This window comes from Aquarana catesbeiana, linkage group LG08, assembly GCF_042186555.1.
Source record: "Aquarana catesbeiana isolate 2022-GZ linkage group LG08, ASM4218655v1, whole genome shotgun sequence".
Classification (NCBI taxonomy): Eukaryota; Metazoa; Chordata; class Amphibia; order Anura; family Ranidae; genus Aquarana; species Aquarana catesbeiana.
The window spans coordinates 271451027-271473493 of NC_133331.1; the positions used below are offsets into that span (position 1 = coordinate 271451027).

At 49.7% G+C, this 22467-nt stretch overlaps 2 protein-coding genes across 2 annotated transcripts in view; one reads left to right on the forward strand and one right to left on the reverse strand.

Moving 5' to 3' along the window:
• Positions 1-22467, forward strand: part of LOC141106742 (uncharacterized) — a 168525-nt gene that overhangs the window by 30584 nt on the left and 115474 nt on the right. The gene's annotated exons all lie outside the window — the stretch shown is intronic.
• Positions 6455-22467, reverse strand: part of LOC141105431 (uncharacterized) — a 101131-nt gene continuing 85118 nt past the window's right edge. The window contains exons 9-10 of the mRNA XM_073595287.1: positions 11085-11283; positions 6455-10752 (exon numbers count right to left, since the gene is read on the reverse strand). Coding sequence (XP_073451388.1) covers positions 9149-10752; positions 11085-11283 — 1803 coding nt within the window. The 3' untranslated portion in view covers positions 6455-9148. The remainder of the gene's footprint in view (positions 10753-11084; positions 11284-22467) is intronic.

Below are 22467 nucleotides of genomic sequence, written 5' to 3' on the forward strand. Positions count from 1 at the left end.
GGAGGGTATGACAGTATGATCAGGAAAGGAGTGGGGAGGGTATGACGGTATGATCAGGAAAGGAGTGGGGAGGGTATGACGGTATATCCAGGAAAGGAGTGGGGAGGGTATGGCGGTATATCCAGGAAAGAAGAGGGGAGGGTATGGCGGTATGATCAGGAAAGGAGTGGGGAGGGTATGGCGGTATGATCAGGAAAGGAGTGGGGAGGGTATGGCGGTATATCCAGGAAAGGAGTGGGGAGGGTATGGCGGTATATCCAGGAAAGGAGTGGGGAGGGTATGGCGGTATGATCAGGAAAGGAGTGGGGAGGGTATGGCGGTATGATCAGGAAAGGAGTGGGGAGGGTATGGCGGTATGATCAGGAAAGGAGTGGTGAGGGTTTGACGGTATATCCAGAAAAGGAGTGGGGAGGGTATGACGGTTTATGCAGGAAAGGAGTGGGGAGGGTATGACGGTATATCCAGGAAAGGAGTGGGGAGGGTATGACGGTATATCCAGGACAGGAGTGGGGAGGGTATGACAGTATATCCAGGAAAGGTGTGGGGAGGGTATGATCAGGAAAGGAGGGGGGAGGGTATGACGGTATATCCAGGAAAGGAGTGGGGAGGGTATGATCAGGAAAGGAGTGGGGAGGGTATGTCGGTATATCCAGGAAAGGAGTGGGGAGGGTATGGCGGTATGATCAGGAAAGAAGTGGGGAGGGTATGGCGGTATATCCAGGAAAGGAGTGGGGAGAGTATGGCGGTATGATCAGGAAAGGAGTGGGGAGGGTATGATGGTATATCCAGGAAAGGAGTGGGGAGGGTATGACGGTATATCCAGGAAAGGAGTGGGGAGGGTATGGCGGTTTATGCAGGAAAGGAGTGTGTAGGGGATATGACGGTATGATCAGGAAAGGAGTGGGGAGGGTATGATCAGGAAAGGACGGGGGAGGGTATGACGGTTTATGCAGGAAAGTAGTGGGGAGGGTATGAAGGTATATCCAGGAAAGGAGTGGGGAGGGTATGATCAGGAAAGGAGTGGGGAAGGTATGACAGTATGATCAGGAAAGGAGTGGGGAGGGTATGATCAGGAAAGGAGTGGGGAGGGTATGGCGGTATATCCAGGAAAGGAGTGGGAGGGTATGACGGTATGATCAGGAAAGGAGTGGGGAGGGTATGATCAGGAAAAGAGTGGGAAGGGTATAGTGGTATATCCAGGAAAGGAGTGGGAGGGTATGACGGTATGATCAGGAAAGGAGTGGGGAGGGTATGGCGGTAAGATTAGGAAAGGAGTGGGGAGGATATGACGGTGTATCCAGGAAAGGAGTGGGAGGGTATGACGGTATGATCAGGAAAGGAGTGGGGAGGGTATGGCGGTATGATTAGGAAAGGAGTGGGGAGGGTATGACGGTGTATCCAGGAAAGGAGTGGTGAGGGTATGGCGGTATGGTTAGGAAAGGAGTGGGGAGGGTATGGCGGTATGATCAGGAAAGGAGTGGGGAGGGTATGGCGGTATGATCAGGAAAGAAGTGGGGAGGGTATGACGGTATGATCAGGAACGGAGTGGGGAGGGTATGACGGTATGATCAGGAAAGGAGTGGGGAGAGTATGATCAGGAAAGGAGTGGGGAGGGTATGATGGTATATCCAGGAAAGGAGTGGCGAGGGTATGACGGTATATCCAGGAAAGGAGTGGGGAGGGTATGATCAGGAAAGGAGTGGGGAGGGTATGGCGGTATGATCAGGAAAGGAGTGGGGAGGGTATGACGGTATATCCAGGAAAGGAGTGGGGAGGGTATGGCGGTATGATCAGGAAAGGAGTGGGAAGGGTATGGCGGTATGATCAGGAAAGGAGTGGGGAGGGTATGACGGTATATCCAGGAAAGGAGTGGGGAGGGTATGGCGGTATGATCAGGAAAGGAGTGGCAAGGGTATGGCGGTTTATGCAGGAAAGGAGTGGAGAGGGTATGGCGGTTTATGCAGGAAAGGAGTGGGGAGGGTATGATCAGGAAAGGAGTGGGGAGGGTATGGCGGTATGATCAGGAAAGGAGTGGGGAGGGTATGGCGGTATGATCAGGAAAGGAGTGGGGAGGGTATGATGGTATATCCAGGAAAGGAGTGGGGAGGGTATGACGGTATATCCAGGAAAGGAGTGGGGAGGGTATGGCGGTTTATGCAGGAAAGGAGTGTGTAGGGGATATGACGGTATGATCAGGAAAGGAGTGGGGAGGGTATGATCAGGAAAGGACGGGGGAGGGTATGACGGTTTATGCAGGAAAGTAGTGGGGAGGGTATGAAGGTATATCCAGGAAAGGAGTGGGGAGGGTATGATCAGGAAAGGAGTGGGGAAGGTATGACAGTATGATCAGGAAAGGAGTGGGGAGGGTATGACGGTATGATCAGGAAAGGAGTGGGGAGGGTATGGTGGTATATCCAGGAAAGGAGTGGGAGGGTATGACGGTATGATCAGGAAAGGAGTGGGGAGGGTATGGCGGTATGATTAGGAAAGGAGTGGGGAGGGTATGACGGTGTATCCAGGAAAGGAGTGGTGAGGGTATGGCGGTATGGTTAGGAAAGGAGTGGGGAGGGTATGGTGGTATGATCAGGAAAGGAGTGGGGAGGGTATGGCGGTATGATCAGGAAAGAAGTGGGGAGGGTATGACGGTATATCCAGGAACGGAGTGGGGAGGGTATGATCAGGAAAGGAGTGGGGAGTATGATCAGGAAAGGAGTGGGGAGGGTATGACGGTATATCCAGGAAAGGAGTGGGAGGGTATGGCGGTATGATCAGGAAAGGAGTGGGGAGGGTATGACGGTATATCCAGGAAAGGAGTGGGGAGGGTATGATCAGGAAAGGAGTGGGGAGGGTATGGCGGTATGATCAGGAAAGGAGTGGGGAGGGTATGACGGTATATCCAGGAAAGGAGTGGGGAGGGTATGGCGGTATGATCAGGAAAGGAGTGGGAAGGGTATGGCGGTTTATGCAGGAAAGGAGTGGAGAGGGTATGGCGGTTTATGCAGGAAAGGAGTGGGGAGGGTATGATCAGGAAAGGAGTGGGGAGGGTATGATCAGGAAAGGAGTGGGGAGAGTATGGCGGTATGATCAGGAAAGGAGTGGGGAGGGTATGATGGTATATCCAGGAAAGGAGTGGGGAGGGTATGACGGTATATCCAGGAAAGGAGTGGGGAGGGTATGGCGGTATGATTAGGAAAGGAGTGGGGAGGGTATGACGGTGTATCCAGGAAAGGAGTGGTGAGGGTATGGCGGTATGGTTAGGAAAGGAGTGGGGAGGGTATGGTGGTATGATCAGGAAAGGAGTGGGGAGGGTATGGCGGTATGATCAGGAAAGAAGTGGGGAGGGTATGACGGTATATCCAGGAACGGAGTGGGGAGGGTATGATCAGGAAAGGAGTGGGGAGAGTATGATCAGGAAAGGAGTGGGGAGGGTATGACGGTATATCCAGGAAAGGAGTGGGAGGGTATGGCGGTATGATCAGGAAAGGAGTGGGGAGGGTATGACGGTATATCCAGGAAAGGAGTGGGGAGGGTATGATCAGGAAAGGAGTGGGGAGGGTATGGCGGTATGATCAGGAAAGGAGTGGGGAGGGTATGGCGGTTTATGCAGGAAAGGAGTGTGTAGGGGATATGACGGTATGATCAGGAAAGGAGTGGGGAGGGTATGATCAGGAAAGGACGGGGGAGGGTATGACGGTTTATGCAGGAAAGTAGTGGGGAGGGTATGAAGGTATATCCAGGAAAGGAGTGGGGAGGGTATGATCAGGAAAGGAGTGGGGAAGGTATGACAGTATGATCAGGAAAGGAGTGGGGAGGGTATGGTGGTATATCCAGGAAAGGAGTGGGAGGGTATGATGGTATGATCAGGAAAGGAGTGGGGAGGGTATGGCGGTATGATTAGGAAAGGAGTGGGGAGGGTATGACGGTGTATCCAGGAAAGGAGTGGTGAGGGTATGGCGGTATGGTTAGGAAAGGAGTGGGGAGGGTATGGTGGTATGATCAGGAAAGGAGTGGGGAGGGTATGGCGGTATATCCAGGAACGGAGTGGGGAGGGTATGATCAGGAAAGGAGTGGGGAGAGTATGATCAGGAAAGGAGTGGGGAAGGTATGACAGTATGATCAGGAAAGGAGTGGGGAGGGTATGACGGTATATCCAGGAAAGGAGTGGGAGGGTATGGCGGTATGATCAGGAAAGGAGTGGGGAGGGTATGACGGTATATCCAGGAAAGGAGTGGGGAGGGTATGATCAGGAAAGGAGTGGGGAGGGTATGGCGGTATGATCAGGAAAGGAGTGGGGAGGGTATGACGGTATATCCAGGAAAGGAGTGGGGAGGGTATGGCGGTTTATGCAGGAAAGGAGTGGAGAGGGTATGGCGGTTTATGCAGGAAAGGAGTGGGGAGGGTATGATCAGGAAAGGAGTGGGGAGGGTATGATCAGGAAAGGAGTGGGGAGAGTATGGCGGTATGATCAGGAAAGGAGTGGGGAGGGTATGATGGTATATCCAGGAAAGGAGTGGGGAGGGTATGACGGTATATCCAGGAAAGGAGTGGGGAGGGTATGGCGGTATGATCAGGAAAGGAGTGGGGAGGGTATGGCGGTTTATGCAGGAAAGGAGTGTGTAGGGGATATGACGGTATGATCAGGAAAGGAGTGGGGAGGGTATGGCGGTATGATCAGGAAAGGACGGGGGAGGGTATGACGGTTTATGCAGGAAAGGAGTGGAGAGGGTATGGCGGTTTATGCAGGAAAGGAGTGGAGAGGGTATGGCGGTTTATGCAGGAAAGGAGTGGGGAGGGTATGATCAGGAAAGGAGTGGGGAGGGTATGATCAGGAAAGGAGTGGGGAGAGTATGGCGGTATGATCAGGAAAGGAGTGGGGAGGGTATGATGGTATATCCAGGAAAGGAGTGGGGAGGGTATGACGGTATATCCAGGAAAGGAGTGGGGAGGGTATGGCGGTATGATCAGGAAAGGAGTGGGGAGGGTATGGCGGTTTATGCAGGAAAGGAGTGTGTAGGGGATATGACGGTATGATCAGGAAAGGAGTGGGGAGGGTATGATCAGGAAAGGACGGGGGAGGGTATGACGGTTTATGCAGGAAAGTAGTGGGGAGGGTATGAAGGTATATCCAGGAAAGGAGTGGGGAGGGTATGATCAGGAAAGGACGGGGGAGGGTATGACGGTTTATGCAGGAAAGTAGTGGGGAGGGTATGGCGGTATATCCAGGAAAGGAGTGGGAGGGTATGACGGTATGATCAGGAAAGGAGTGGGGAGGGTATGGTGGTATATCCAGGAAAGGAGTGGGAGGATATGACGGTATGATTAGGAAAGGAGTGGGGAGGATATGACGGTCTATCCAGGAAAGGAGTGGGAGGGTATGACGGTATGATCAGGAAAGGAGTGGGGAGGGTATGGCGGTATGATTAGGAAAGGAGTGGGGAGGGTATGACGGTGTATCCAGGAAAGGAGTGGTGAGGGTATGGCGGTATGGTTAGGAAAGGAGTGGGGAGGGTATGGTGGTATGATCAGGAAAGGAGTGGGGAGGGTATGACGGTATATCCAGGAACGGAGTGGGGTGGGTATGATCAGGAAAGTAGTGGGGAGAGTATGATCAGGAAAGGAGTGGGGAGGGTATGACGGTATATCCAGGAAAGGAGTGGCGAGGGTATGACGGTATATCCAGGAAAGGAGTGGGGAGGGTATGATCAGGAAAGGAGTGGGGAGGGTATGACGGTATATCCAGGAAAGGAGTGGGGAGGGTATGGCGGTATGATCAGGAAAGGAGTGGGAAGGGTATGGCGGTTTATGCAGGAAAGGAGTGGAGAGGGTATGGCGGTTTATGCAGGAAAGGAGTGGGGAGGGTATGACGGTATATCTAGGAAAGGAGTGGAGAGGATATGACGGTATGATCAGGAAAGGAGTGGGAAGGGTATGACGGTATGATCAGGAAAGGAGTGGGGAGGGTATGACGGTATGATCAGGAAAGGAGTGGGGAGGGTATGGCGGTGTATCCAGGAAAGAAGTGACCAATTGGAGGGTTTCCGGTACGAATGTATGCTACCTAACCAGACCAGTGAGCTCTCTGAATGGTCGTTTCCCTTCACAGCTCTGAATAAACCAGTCCCAGCACTTTTTAGCTGTGGCCCTTTGAAGTTCAGTTTAATAAAATCTCATAGATCCATCAAATCATAGTGGCAATTGGATTAAAGTGGAAATCCCGCCCAGAATGAATGACATGCTGCCCAGTGGTGGCAAGTACATGGTAAGTACATGCCTCCTTTACTAGTACTGAAAAGCGTTCACCATTTGGCTACTTGCAGTGAAACCACCAATAAGTGATTACCGTTCCTTGTGATTTGTATGATATTCCATGCCTGCAATAACGGGGCTTCCCGAATGATTGGGATTACCAACGGATCGTGCCAAGTACAGTACACACATTGGTTTCACAACACAGTTTAACAGTCCATGTTAACGCTTTAATAAATTAATTTCACCAGCCATATGCTACATATCAATACATATATACAATATACAAACCCAACAATGATGATCCTGTGGTGGGGTAGAAACTTGCCCATGTATTAGGAATGGTTGCGTTCGTAAGCAGATACGTGAGCCGGAGTCCCCAAGAGGCTCACCCATAGAGACTGGGATTGCTATGATCATCGTAAGTGGTAGACTGGATCTTCCCGCGGTGAGTTGAGGGTGTTGAGTCTGACTCTAAACGGCATTAAAGCTCAGCAGGACGTGGAGTAAAAAATGGGTGTTGGGGGTCTAAATACCAAGGTGCCCTAACCTGGAGGCCCTTATAGGGAAAGGATCCCAAACCTGGAGGCCCTTATAGGGAAAGGATCCCTAGCCTGAAGCCCTTATAGGGAAAGGATCCCTAGCCTGGAGGCCCTTATAGGGAAAGGATCCCTAGCCTGGAGGCCCTTACAGGGAAACGATCCCTAGCCTGCAGGCCCTTGCAGGGAAACGATCCCTAGCCTGGAGGCCCTTGCAGGGAAACGATCCCTAGCCTGGAGGCCCTTGCAGGGAAACGATCCCTAGCCTGGAGGCCCTTGCAGGGAAAGGATCCCTAGCCTGGAGGCCCTTGCAGGGAAAGGATCCCTAGCCTGGAGGCCCTTGCAGGGAAAGGATCCCTAGCCTGGAGGCCCTTGCAGGGAAAGGATCCCTAGCCTGGAGGCCCCTGCAGGGAAACGGTCCCTAGCCTGGAGGCCCTTGCGGGTAAAGGGTCCCTAAACTAGAGTCCCTTCTAGGAAAAGGATACCCAACATGGAGGCCCTTATAAGGAAAAGGTCTCCAACCTGTAGGCCCTAGCCTGGAGGCCCTTATAGGAAAAGGTCCCTAACCTGGAGGCCCTTATAGGAAAATGGTCACCAGCCTGGGGGCCCTTATAGGGAAAGGATCCCTAGCCTTGAGGCTCTTGCAGGGAAACGATCCCTAGCCTGCAGGCCCTTGCAGGGAAACGATCCCTAGCCTGGAGGCCCTTGCAGGGAAACGATCCCTAGCCTGCAGGCCCTTGCAGGGAAACGATCCCTAGCCTGGAGGCCCTTGCAGGGAAAGGATCCCTAGCCTGGAGGCCCTTGCAGGGAAACGATCCCTAGCCTGGAGGCCCTTGCAGGGAAAGGATCCCTAGCCTGGAGGCCCTTGCAGGGAAAGGATCCCTAGCCTGGAGGCCCTTGCAGGGAAAGGATCCCTAGCCTGGAGGCCCCTGCAGGGAAACGGTCCCTAGCCTGGAGGCCCTTGCGGGTAAAGGGTCCCTAAACTAGAGTCCCTTCTAGGAAAAGGATACCCAACATGGAGGCCCTTATAAGGAAAAGGTCTCCAACCTGTAGGCCCTAGCCTGGAGGCCCTTATAGGAAAAGGTCCCTAACCTGGAGGCCCTTATAGGAAAATGGTCACCAGCCTGGGGGCCCTTATAGGGAAAGGATCCCTAGCCTTGAGGCTCTTGCAGGGAAAGGTCCCTAGCCTAGGGGACCTTGTAGGGAAAGAGTCCCTAACCTGGAAGCCCTTATAGGGAAAGGGTCCCTAACTTTGAGGCCCTGATAAGGAAAAGATTCCTAACCTGGAGGCCCTTATAGGGAAATGGTCCCTAACCCGGGGGCCCTTGTAGGGAAAGGGTCCCTAACCTGGGGGCCCTTATGGGTAAGGATCCCTAACCTGGAGGCCCTTATAAAAGTTTAGGGTCATATTTTTTTACATTGAAATTAATGTTTTTAATTTTTTTCATACAATATACCGTATATAGACTCTAACATTTAACAAAGGGTTAACACGGCACCATGGCTTAGCTAAAGAGAATCTGCCTGCTTTGAAGCCCCATCTTTCTGACACCTCGGTCTCAGCAATCCAATAAGGAACGAGTCACCCCCTCTGATCCCTCATTCAGCTTCAACTATTGGGTTCTGTTAACAACGAGCAAAAACGAGTATGAGATATGTAACTAGACATGTTACACTAGAAGCCTCAAAGGGAAAACACAAAATATTAATAGGCATTTAGTCCTGACTATAATAAATATGTACAAATCCACTATACATTCACTTTAGGAAGTTGGGTACTTGTAGTTCCAAACGGCACCAGGCACTGGTGAATTATAGCGCAAGATCATAGTCAAATTCTATCTTTTAAATAGGCCCTACTGTCCAAAGAGTCTTCCAAGCGGTTCTCACCCTCTCCACGCTCAAGCACTGCCCTACGTGTTCTTCATAGTAGTCCAATGCTGGTCCATCTCTGTCGTTGAAACACTTATTGTTATTTAACCTACTTCCTGTAAGCCCGGGGTGTCATCAAGCTGCCTTGGACTCACAGGAGAATGATGCAGGGGAGCGCTCACCACTTGTCATGCGACCAGACCAAAGACTGAAAAAAAAAGTATGCATACAGTTTTACTTTAATAAATAAAGAAGCGCAGGGGGTGCTCCAAAGTAGGTGGAAGTAGGAAATGGGGGAGAGGGGGAAGCAGGAGTTGGCCTTTAAAAGTGGGGACAGGAAGTTGTGTGGAGGCCAAATGGAAGCCAACCATGGCAGCATGAATTAGGTAGCTTGAGGATCAAGACCAAGGTTCCAGCATGTAGACCTCATCAGATATCTACGCTTTCGCCCCATCGTGAAACTGAAGCCGAATTCACGATGGCCATCTATATTAAGCTGGTCTGTTCCCCCTGTGTGTCTTCTGATGCTGAGCACAATCTGAATTACTGACAAAGCATTTCCCGCACTCCTCGCAGGCGTATGGCTTCTCCCCGGTGTGTATTCGCACGTGCCGAACCAGAGCGGACTGGAAGGTGAAGCGTTTGCCGCATTCGGTACAAGCGTAGGGTCTCTCTCCCGTGTGGATGCGCTGGTGTCGGATGAGGTCAGAGTTGCTGGTGAACCATTTTTCGCACTCGTTGCAGGGGAAAGGCTTCTCGCCGGTGTGCACACGGTGGTGGGATAGGAGGTGGGACTTGCACGTGAAGCATTTGCCACATATCGCGCAGGAGAAGGGCTTTTCCCCTGTGTGGGTCTTCTCATGCCTTGTCAATCCTGACTTGACCCTAAAGCACTTCCCGCACACCGAGCAGGAAAAGGCCTTTTCCCCAGTGTGGATCTTCTGGTGTTTCATCAGGTCTGACTTATGGATGAATGACCGCTCGCACTCTGAGCATGAATACGGCTTCTCTCCTGAGTGAATCCTCTCGTGAACCAGGAGATTGGTGGTCGTGGTAAAGCATTTCCCACACACAGAGCAAGCATACGGCTTCTCGCCGGTATGAGTCCTCTGGTGGATGATCAGTACTGACTTGTCGGTGAAGCTCTTCCCACAATCAGAGCAGAGGAATGCCCGGTGGCCGCTGTGCTTCCTCTGGTGCTTCAGCATCTGCGACTTGCTGACAAAGCATTTCCCGCACTCCGGGCATGGATATGGCTTCTCATGCGTGTGGCTCCTCTTGTGCTCCACCACATGCGATTTGGCGATGAAGCATTTCCCGCATTCGCTGCAGCTGTATGGCTTTTGTCCTGTGTGACTCATGACGTGGACCGTGAGGTTGGACTTCCAGGCGAAACATTTGCCGCAGTACGTGCAAGAAAACGGCTTCTCCCCAGAGTGGACCTTCTGGTGGCGGCGGAGTAACCCTTTCTCCGCAAAGTTCTTCCCGCACAGAGGGCAGGAGAACGGCTTTTCTCCAGCAGGCGGTTTGCTGGGATCGGAAGAAAGCGGCTTCGTTTTAGAGTGCGTTTCCCAGTGTTTAAGAAAGCTGTCTTTATCCGGGAAGTACATGTGACATTGGGAGCAGGTGGTGTTGCATGGAAGGCTTTCATCCTTAATAACAAAAGATGTATACTCAATGTGGTCCTTTTTTTCCTCCTTAACTTGGTCACACTGGTCTCCAGACGGAGAAGGGTCACCCCTGGCTTGATGCTCCTCATCGTATGAGCTGGGTTCCTCCTTAATACACGGAAGCCAATATGATTGAGGATGTTCGGGGGTAGCCTTATCTGTCTGTGAGGAGCGTTCTCTACACGAAACCCTCTCCTCTTTAACCTGGGTAGATGTGTCGGACATGTGGCTGGTTGGCTTGGAGAGCTGGGAATGGTCTTCTGTTCCTTCCAACATGGTCAAAATTGTTTCATCCGAAGTGTGGCTCATGCTTTGCTCCTCTGGTGAGGAGGACCTAAAAGATGAGGGACTAATGGCTCTGGGATCTTCTTGGACAAGGTCTTGTGATGGAGAAATGTCCAGCTGAGATCCTCCAGGAAGTAAATCTGTTGGAAACATGGAGACATGGTGGTAAGAAGATGGGCACGTGGGGGAACCTAGAGCTTAATAGGAAGAGATGAGGTAACGGGAAAGGGGCCATTCCTATACAGGGGATGATTTATGTGGAAGTTCCATAGGTTATAAGCTGGAGGGGGCAGAGGGAATCTATGGAACAGAAAGCTTCAGCAGTAGTACCATGAAACACCAAAACTGGAATTTTAGGAAAGGCAGGAGAAGGATAAACCCTCCACTGGCTAGTTTTGCCTCAGAAAGACATTTCAGGATTTTAGAATATTGTCTTTTTATCACAAGGAGCAATAGGTCCACCTTCTCTTACCCGGAGATGGGAGGGGCTTCTGATTATCCATTGTGACGTCCTTTTCCAACTTTAAATCAATGGTCAGCAGCTCAATGATCTCCTTGGTGATGTCCAGAATCTTCTTGTCCTTGTACCTCTCAGTTTTTAGGGAGGAAGGCGGATCCTTCTCGGTCCATCTACTCGTGACCACTATCTGCTCCTTCACAGGTCTGTAATGCTGCAACATAATGGGGGCAACACAATCAGTGTCACAAACATAAGGACCTCTACTCATATGGTTCTAAAAAAAACATTGTGTCATGTGACCTCCCAGAATCCTCCTCACCTCTCCAGTGAGCTCTGTGTTTTAGTAATAGAGATAATAGTGATGTCATGTGACCTCCCAGAATCCTCCTCACCTCTCCGGTCAGGTCTGTTTTATTAATAGAGATAAGAGTGATGTCATGTGACTTCCCAGAATCCTCCTCACCTCTCCGGTCAGGTCTGTGTTTTATTAATAGAGATAAGAGTGACGTCATGTGACCTCCCAGAATCCTCCTCACCTCTCCGGTCAGGTCTGTGTTTTATTAATAGAGATAAGAGTGATGTCATGTGACCTCCCAGAATCCTCCTCACCTCTCCGGTCAGGTCTGTGTTTTATTAACCACTTCCAGCCCAAGGCCGTCATATGACGTCCTTGACTTTCAGTGGGAATATCTGAATGATGGGTGCAGCTACAGGCATCATTCGGACATCCTCTTTTTAAGCTGGCGATTCTGTGCACCGTAAGAATGATCCTAGTGGCAGTTCAGCTGCTAGATCGTTCTTACAGGCGACAGGAGGGGACACCCCCCCCTCCTGCTGGTGCTTCTCCCGTGCCATCGGGGACCCGGAGATAGAATCGGCCACCGCCGGATGACAATCATAGAGATTTCCGTTGACCAGATGGTCACCAGTCATCTCTATGACCATCGGAGATCCGGGTGCGACGTTATGACGTCACGTCCGGACCACGCTTGTAAACAAAGCCGCGATCGCGGTTGGAAAGCATGGGATCGTGATTTTTTTTTTTTGATCTCATGCTTTCCAGCCTGGAGGAGAGATGGGGGGGTCTTATTGACCCCCCATCTCTCCATAAAGAGGACATTTCACACACTATTCCTATTGTAAGGGATGTTTACATTCCTTGTAATAGGAATAAAAGTGATCAAAAAAAAAATGAAAAAGAGAAAGTGTAAAAATAAAGTAAAATAAGCAATAAAAAAATAAAAATTTAAAGCGCCCCCGCCCCCAGTAGTTCGCGCACAGAAGCCAACGCACACGTAAGTCCGCCCACACATGTAAACGCCGTTCAAACCACACATATGAGGTATTGCCACGTGCGTTAGAGCGCGAGCAACAATTCCAGCACTAGACCTACTCTATAACTCTAAACTGGTAACCTGTAAAAAAATTTAAAGCATCGCCTATGGAGATTTTTAATTTAATTTAATTTTAAAACGTGGCATGTTGGGTTTCTATTTACTTGGTGTAACTTCATCTTTCACATTATACAAAAAACTGGGCTAACTTTACTGTTTTGTTATTTTTTAATTCATGAAACATTTTTTTTTCAAAAAAAAAAAAAAAAAAAAACACGTTTGAAAATTGTGGCGCAAACACATAAAAGGTTGCAACAACCGCCATTTTATTCCCTAGGGTGTCTGCTAAAAAAACATATATAATGTTTGGGGGTTCTGAGCAATTTTCTAGCAAAAAAAAAAGATGATTTTTACATGTAGGAGAGGAGTGCCAGAATAGGCCCGGTATGGAAGTGGCTAATAGAGATAAGAGTGATGTCATGTGACCTCCCAGAATCCTCCTCACCTCTCCGGTCAGCAGGTAGATGATCTCCAGGGTCAGGCTCAGTATCCTCTCGGAAACATGACCTCTTCCCTCACTCACGCTCAGTGGCATTGTCTATACAGTTTTCTTTTTGCCGTTGGTCTGGTAGTCGGAGCCGCCACCTCTACAGCTGGAAAATCTGAGAATAGACAGAATGAACCAATTACAGCCATAGCTGACACTCACTGCCAACTACTCTATAACTAAGCGGTTTACTTCCTGTACAGAAGCAGGAAGAGTGTCAGCACCCCCAGAGGATAGACAGCATCACTACAATCAGATTACACAGAATACTGACTTGTATCCCTATAGCAGAGATAAGCAATTAGCGGACCTCCAGCTGTTGCAAAACTACAAGTCCCATCATGCCTCTTGACTCTGGATGTCATGCTTGTGGCTGTCAGAGTCTTGCTATGCCTCATGGGACTTGTAGTTCTGCAACAGCTGGAGGTCCGCTAATTGCATATCCCTGCCCTATAGCACTAACCACAGCACCATCTAGTGGTTAGTAAACAGCACTACAGCCACAATACACAGCATGCTGATTTGTGTCTCTGTAGCACTAATAAACACAGCACCATCTATTGGTCAGTATGTAGAACTACAGACACAATACACAGATGACTTGTATCCCTACATCACTAATAACCACAGCACCATCTATTGGTCAGTATGTAGAACTACAGCCACAATACACACACCTGTATCCCTACATCACTAATACTAGGGATGCACCAAATGGGTTTTTTGGTGCCGAAAACGATACCGAAAATAAATCTTCCTTGATCCCGAAACCGATATCGAAACAACACAGATACCGAAAGTGACTGTTTTTAAAAATATTTTTATACAGAAGATAGTCAGCGACTGGGGACATGGTACAGGAGATGGTCAGAGACTACAGAGATGGTACAGGAGATGGTCAGAGACTGGGGACATGGTACAGGAGATGGTCAAAGACTGGGGACATGGTCAGAGAGTCAGAGACTGCGGACATGATACAAGAGATCAATGCGGCCTCACCAGTGCCCGTCAAATGCAGCCAGCCAGTGTCCCCATTGCAGCCAGTGTCCCCGGTAGTGCAGCCTGTGTTCCCGGTAGTGTAGCCAGTGTTCCCGGTAGTGTGGCCAGTGTTCCCGGTAGTGCGGCCAGTGTTCCCGGTAGTGCGGCCAGTGTTCCCGGTAGTGCGGCCAGTGTTCCCGGTAGTGCGGCCAGTGTTCCCGGTAGTGCGGCCAGTGTTCCCGGTAGTGCGGCCAGTGTTCCCGGTAGTGCGGCCAGTGTTCCCGGTAGTGCGGCCAGTGTTCCCGGTAGTGCGGCCAGTGTTCCCGGTAGTGCGGCCAGTGTTCCCGGTAGTGTGGCCAGTGTTCCCGGTAGTGCGGCCAGTGTTCCCGGTAGTGCGGCCAGTGTTCCCGGTAGTGTGGCCAGTGTTCCCGGTAGTGTGGCCAGTGTTCCCGGTAGTGTGGCCAGTGTTCCCGGTAGTGTGGCCAGTGTTCCCGGTAGTGCGGCCAGTGTTCCCGGTAGTGCGGCCAGTGTTCCCGGTAGTGCGGCCAGTGTTCCCGGTAGTGCGGCCAGTGTTCCCGGTAGTGCGGCCTGTGTTCCCGGTAGTGCGGCCTGTGTTCCCGGTAGTGCGGCCTGTGTTCCCGGTAGTGCGGCCTGTGTCCCCAGTAGTGCGGCCTGTGTCCCCATTGCAGCCAGTGAAGGAAGAAGAGAGCCGTCGCCGCCTGATTGATTACAGTGCCGGTAACATCACAGCTTTCATTTCAATAGCTGTGTGTTCCCCGCTGCGCGCGGTCACATACAGCCCTTCCCCCTTGTCTGGGCACTTTGATAGACAGATCACCCGTCCCATTGGAGAGCGGTGGCTCTCCTCTCTTCTACAATATATGAAACCCCCCTGATAGGCCCCGCCCCATTTTCGGCACCAGTATCGGCAAGAATTCTCTTTCGGCTTTTTGCCAAAAGGGCCATTTTTGGCCGATATGTTTCGGCGGCCGAAATTTCGGTGCATCCCTACTAATAACTACAGCACCATCTATTGGTCAGTATGTAGAACTACAGCCACAATACACAGATGACTTGTATCTCTAGATCACTAATAACTACAGCACCATCTATTGGTCAGTATGTAGAACTACAGCCACAATACACAGATGACTTGTATCTCTAGATCACTAATAACTACAGCACCATCTATTGGTCAGTATGTAGAACTACAGCCACAATACACAGATGACTTGTATCCCTACATCACTGCATGCGGTGGTGGGATAGGAGGTGGGACTTGTAGGTGAAGCTTTTGCCACATATCGCTTAGGAGAAGGGTTTTTTTCCCCGTGTGGGTCTTCTCATGCCTTCCTTGACAATCCTGACTTGACCCTAAAGCAATTTGCGCACAATACTTAGGATTGTAACTCTATATCACTAACAATAGCACCATCTTATGGTCAGTATATAGCACTACAGCCACAATACACAGGCAGTATACCTACAGTAACAAGCACCACAGTGCCATCTGTTGGTGATAGCTCAGTACTACAGACATATACCACAGTCAGGTGACCTGTATCTCTATAGTAACCATGAGCACCCTATATCACTAAGAACAGCACCTTCCTGTGGTCAGTACAAAGCACTACAGCCACAATACTCATGGAGATCAATACAAAGAGAGTATCCCTCTAGTAACCAGCACCACAGTGCCATCTGCTGGTGATAACACAGCACTACTGACACATGCCACATTCAGGTGATATGTACCCCTATTATAGTAACAATGAGGACTCTCTATCACTAACAACAGCACCTCCTTGTGGTCAGTGCAAAGCACTACAGCCACAATACAATGCATGATGATTTGAAGTTCTATGGAACTAATAACCACAGCACCATCTAGTGGCCACTACATAGCATTACAGCCACAATACACAGGGAGTATCCCTACATTAACAAGCACCACAGTCAGGTGATCTGTATCCCTCTAGCAACAATGGGCACCCTATATCACTAATAACAGCACCTACTCGTGGTCAGTGCAAAGCACTGCAGCCACAAAGCATTGGATGGTTAGTTGTATCCTTATATCATTAATAACAGCACCATCCTGTCCTGTGGTCAGTACAAAGCACTGCATAGTTACTTGTATCCCTATATCATTATTAACAACAGCACCTCCTTGTGGTCCGTGCAAAGCACTACAGCCACAATACACTGGATGGTTACTTGTATCCTTATTAATAACAACAGCGCCATCTTGTGGTCAATACAAAGCACTGCAGCCACAAAGCACTGGATGGTTACTTGTATCCTTATATCATTAATAACAACAGCGCCATCTTGTGGTCAGTACAAAGCACTACAGCCACAATACACTGCATGGTGATTTGAAGCTCTATGACAGTAATAACCACAGCACCATCTAGTGGTCACTACATTGCACTAAAGCCACAAAACACATGTCCCTACAGCTATAAGCCCCATAGCACCATCTGGTGGTGATAACATAGCACTGCACATTCCACGGTCAGATGACCGGCATCCTGTAGTAATAATGAGCATCAGCGGTGCCCAGTGGTCAGAGTCAATCCTGCAACCACATCAAAGTGGGAGGTGACTCTTAAGCTAGGTTCACACTGGTATGGATCGTGTGCATAATTGCATGTGTTCCCACTAAGACAAGCTGGAGTTCAGCAGACGGCGGGGGTTCTCTTAATTCTTAATGGCACCTGTGACGTGATTTAACACATGACAGATCACATGTTCCCGCAGCACTATGATTAGGTGCAATTAACAAATAAAGGGGTCGGGGGCTCCACTTTCTCTGCATTTCTCAAGGGCACCTGCGATGCCGGTACACAAACACGCCACGCAAGGCTCACGGTACAGATAACCCTTCCCCCGGCATCCCTTTATTAGGGTCTGTACACCCAAGGGGTGGAAGATTTGGGGATCATGTGACCACTGAGATTGGCTGTCCCAGCAGTCACATTCACGAGAGCCGTCTTTGACAGCTTGTTCTCTGTGCTGGGAGTAAGGTCGCCCAGTGACACATATACATCCATGCATTTTATAGTCATACCTGTAAGGCCATCTGGAGCCCTCTGGAAGCCTGCCTGAAAAACTCCCAGTTAGCAACCCCCATGTCCTGCCTTGTTGCTAGGACACGGGAATCACTGGATGCCATGGAAACCACTGGACGCTCCCAGCATTGGAGGAGTAAAAACGAATGGTTTTTCGCATCATAGCAACAAGGCAGGACGATGGGGTTGCTATCTGGGAGTTTTTCAGCCAGGCTTGCGGGGGGGGCCAGAAGACCTACAGGTATGAAAATAAAACGAAAACCCATTTTACAAAGCTGCTCAGTTTTGTTACTACCTACTGGTGCCCCTAGATTGCAAAAGTGAACTTACCCTTTAACAGGACCATGCAGACCCCTGGTGGTCAAATGAGGGCACCATAACCCTATACCAGATAGACATGATCACATGACACCCCCCCCCCCTCCAAATGACAGCTCTCCCTCTTCCCCCCCATCAGCACACAACGTGCATATCGTTATTTACCGGCGATCAGAGCACACATCAGCTCCCCCTCTCGTTTCTTCCCATAGAGAGCCGGGGAGAGGAAGCTCCGAAGCACTTCCGGTCTGTGCGTTCCACGTGGCTTCCTTGTTTTGCGTTCCAAAGGTCGGATGGTGCTGCGTATTGTCCTCCCCTCGGCTCTCGTTCTTAGTTCCGCCCTTCAACTCGCCCCACATTCCATGCCATCGAACAAAAAAGCCGTTCAGCCGCTTTGTACATTGATGGAAGGGCTGTGACAGTTAAGCACAGCGTGTTGTCTCATTATCCTTAGCGCCATTCTTGTTTTTTCACCTCCAGAGGACTTTAATGGGGTTTACACAACCACTTGAAACTTGTATTCGTTCCTCGGGGGTGGGACTTGTTGCTGGGCTACTCGTTTTGAATGCTATTAAATCTAGATGGCAGCTCCATGCCTCCTATATATATATATATATTAGTCAGCAGTGTGCCAGCCTCAGGAGGGCCTGGCATTCTTTGCCTTCCGTTGCAGCTCAACCCCCATCTGCGGCCAGCCTAGGGTTGACACTCGTCCAGGATTTGAATCATGTGTCCGGGTTTCAGACTGCCTGAAACCCGGACACAATATTCACAATGGACTGTGGCTCCCCAAGAAACTGAGTACCACAACCGCCGAGTGCATAGGGGAGCGCACAGGCTAGGGTGACCACATCTCCAAACTGCCATTCAGGGACACCCCCGACAACACCCCCCTCCGCCCCGCCACACCCATAAAAAGATGATTTTCGATTCCTTTTTTTTTTTTTTTTTTGCACATATTTATTTTTAGACAAACATTCCAGCTGCAGAGTTCTCACGCACATGTGGCTGAGGGCACGGCTCCCCGGGGGGCTTCCCTGCAATATGAGGCTGCCAGAGGCATGATAGAGGAGGAGGGGGTCGGGCAATCAATTATCAGTATCCTTTAGTGTCCCCTCGGTTCTCTGTGTGTTTCCTTTATTGGTGTCCGCTTAGTTCTCTCTGTCTCCTTTATCAATGTCCTCTCTCTGTTCCCTGTGTGTCACCTTTATTAACGCCCCCTCAGTTCCCTGTGTCACCTTCATTACTGTACCCTCAGTTCCCTGTGTCACCTTTATTAATGTCCCCACAGTTCCCTGTGTCACCTTCATCAATGTCCTCTCAGTTCCCTGTGTGTCACCTTTATTAACGTCCCCTGTGTCACCTTCATTACTGTCCCCTCAGTTCCCTGTGTCACCTTTATTAATGTCTCCTCAGTTCCCTGTGTTTCCCCTTCATCCCTGTCCCCTCAGTTCTCTGTGTCACCTTTATTACTATTCCCTCAGTTCAATGTGTTACTTTCATTACTGTCCCCTCAGTTCCTGTGTGTCTCCTTTCTAAGTGTCCCCTCAGTTCTCTGTGTCGCCTTCATTAGTGTCTCCTCAATTCCCTGTGTGTCTCTTTTATTAGTGTCTCCTCAGTTCCCCGTGTGTCACCTTTATTAGTGTCTCCTCGGTTCCCTGTGTTGTCTTCATTAGTGTTTCCTCAGTTCCCTGTGTGTCACCTTTATTACTGTCCTCTCAGTTCCCGTGTCACCTTCATTAGAGTCCCCTCAGTTCCCTATTTTTCACTTTCATTGCTATTCCCTCCCTTCTCTGTGTCACCTTTATTACTGTCCCCAGTTTCCTGTGTCACCTTCATTACTATTCCCTCACATCTCTGTGTCACCTTTATTACTGTCCCCAGTTTCCTGTGTCACCTTCATTACTATCCCCTCATTTATCTGTGTCTCCTTCATTACTATTCCCTCACCTCTCTGTGTCACCTTTATTACTGCCCCCTATTTCCTGTGTCACCTTCATTACTATCCCCTCATTTATCTGTGTCTCCTTCATTACTGTCCCCAGTTTCCCGTGTCAGCTTCATTAGGGCCCTTTCACACTGCCAGCACCCAGGCGTCGGCTGTAAAGCGCTGCTAGTTTTAGCGACGCTTTACTGTCATTTTTGCGGGGCTTTTCAGGCACTAGTGGGAAGCTTTTAACCCCCGCTAGCGGCCGAATAAAGGGTTAAAAGCGCTGCTGCCGAGTCGCTTTGCAGGCGCTTCGGCAGCGCTGCCCATTGATTTCTAAGGGCAGGGGCACATTAGAAGCGATGTGTTCACCACTCCTAAAGCGTTGCAAAGAAGCTGCTTGCATGACTTTTTTTGCCGTCCTGCCAGTACAGCGCCCCAGTGTGAAAGCACTCGGACTTCCACACTGGGATTGCAGATGAGGCTTTTTACAGGCGCTATTTTTAGCGCTAAAGCGCCTGAAAAACACCTCCAGTGTGAAAGGGGTCTTAACTATTCCCTCACTTCTCTGTGTCACCCTCATTACTGTCCACCAGTTTCCTGGGTCACCTTCATTACTATCCCCTCACTTCTTTGTGTCACCTTCATTACTGTCCCCATTTCCTGGGTCACCTTCATTACTATCCCCTCACTTCTCTGGGTCACCTTCATTACTATTTCCTCAGTTCCCTGTGTCACCTTCATTACTGTCCCTGTTTCCTGTGTCACCTTCATTACTATCCCCTCTGGTGGGGTCCCTCAGTTGGGCAGGAGAGGGAGAAGTCGGGCAGCCAATCTGAGCCAGTAGTGGAGCAGCACACAGAAGACGATCACACCAGTTCCTGCTGCAAGTCACTCCCCCCAATCCTTCGGGCTGAAATTGGACCTAAAACGGTGAACCAGCACGCACCGGAACCCTGCTGTAAGCTGCATGCGGCTCATATGTGAAGCCAGCCTTATAGGTGATCAGTGGAGCAAGACCTCCCTCTATAGGTGTAGAGGTGGTTAGTGGAGGAGGCCTTCTTATATACTGTAGGCATATGAGTGGTCAGTGAAAAAGCATAAAGGTGGTCAGTGTAGAAGGGCCTTCTTAAATTGTTTGTAATTTTTGGCAAGAAAGTCTTCCTCACAGATAGCTTAAAAGATGGCGTCAATAGTTACCTAATGAAGAGACCAAAACTGTTCATTGATCAAGGATCCCTGGCAACCTCAGGAGAAACCCCAGAGTTCCACAAAACCCTGTTTGAGAAAGGCTGATCATAAGAATGGGAAAGAGAAATGAGTGTAGCCAATCTGACCAACTCAATATATGTATAAGGTAGGGAGGCAGACATGGACTCAATATATAAACTAGGCAGGCAGATATGGACTCAGCGTTTATTCGGTCCTACAGAAGAATAGGGAAAAATGCAATCTAAGCAAATTTAAGTCTCAAATAACTGATAGTAGAAGTTGCAGAATCTCAGAAACTGCTGACCTCATTGAAAATGTTCACCCACTATAGCAGTGATGGCGAACTTTGGCACCCTAGATGTTTTGGAACTACATTTCCCATGATGCTCACCTACACTGCAGAGTGTATGAGCATCATGGGAAATGTAGTTCCAAAACATCTGGGGAGCCAAGGTTCGCCATTACCGTACTATGGTCTCCAAAGCATGCAGCCAGCTGCCAGTTTGTGAGGAACACACCTTATTAGTGGAAGAGATCAGAAGAGAATGATAGGACCGGTCCAGGATGACAGGAAATCAACATCAACAGCAGAAGACCACACGGATGTCACTTCCTTCAGATAAAAGTTGGAAAATTAGGCTACAAGTGTACCAAACCACCAACTCTGGAGGCCTAAAAAATGAAAGAAGGGTTACTGGTCTGAGGACTTCACGTTACGTAGAAATTAGGCAACACACCATAAATCCTTAGGAATTAGATTGGATGGTGTGGTTGAGGCATGAAATGTGTCATGTGATCGAGTCTGCTCAGAACAAATTCCACAAGGAATATCTCCAGAACTTCCTCTCCTGGTGGCAATGCCAATAAAAAAAAGTGCATCTTTCAGTGGTATAAGTGTATATTATTTGGTTTGCATGAAAGCTATAGCATCTGGTATAGATACTGTAATTTTTATTTTGTTTCTTATACTAGTATTTTTTACACTTTTTTTATGCATTATGATTGCTTATACAAATGGATTTTATTGGTATAAACAGCAATTTTTACTGAATGAAACCGATTCATTCAGTGAGTATTGTTGTGATTAGCTGTGAGGTTACAGTGATCACATGGTACAGGCAGGGCCAATCACAGCAACACAATGGACGGCGTGAAAGGAAGCCATTCATTATTTACAATTGTCATGTGATCTGCTGCGGTTGGTCACCTCGATCACATAGTACTGGCAGTGGGCCTGAACAACTGATCCGTAATTGGCTGTGTCCGGTGGTGACAGATCACGCCTGCAGCGCCACATGCGAGGTGCATTCTGGAAGGACGTCATATGACGTCCACCCAGAACGACGAAAGTCCCACCCAGCCGTCATTTTGCAACAGGCTGGGTGGGAACTGGTTAAGATAAATGTATGCTATCTTTTGAGATCCAATTTTAGCCCATACCTTGTTTTGTGTAGTTTTGGATAAAGTAATGAAGGGTAAAAACTAGGGATGCACCGAAATTTTGGGCGCCGAAACATATCAGCTAAAAATGGCCTTTTCGGCAATATGTCGATAGAGAAAATGGCCGATAATGGGGCGGGGCTTCACCCCCCTGCCCCTGGTGCCGCCCATTATGGGGGTGTCCTATAGCGCAGAAGAGAGAGGAGAGCCTCCGCCTGGTTGATTAGAGCGCTGGTAACATAACAGCTTTCATTTAAAAAGCTGCGTGTTCCCCGCCGCGCGCCGTCACATACAGCCCCTCCCCCTTATCCGGGGAACTTTGATAGACAGATCACCCGTCCCAGGATTGGACGGGTAATCTGTCTATCAAAGTGCCCAGACAAAGAGGAGAGGGCTGTATGTGACGGCGCGCGGCGGGGAACACACAGCTATTGAAATGAAATCTGTTATGTTCCCGGCGCTCTAATCAACCAGGCGGAGGCTCTCCTCTCTCTTCCCATGCACAGGGGACGCAGGCTGGCTAACTGGCTGCACTGGGGACGCAGGCTGGCTAACTGGCTGCACT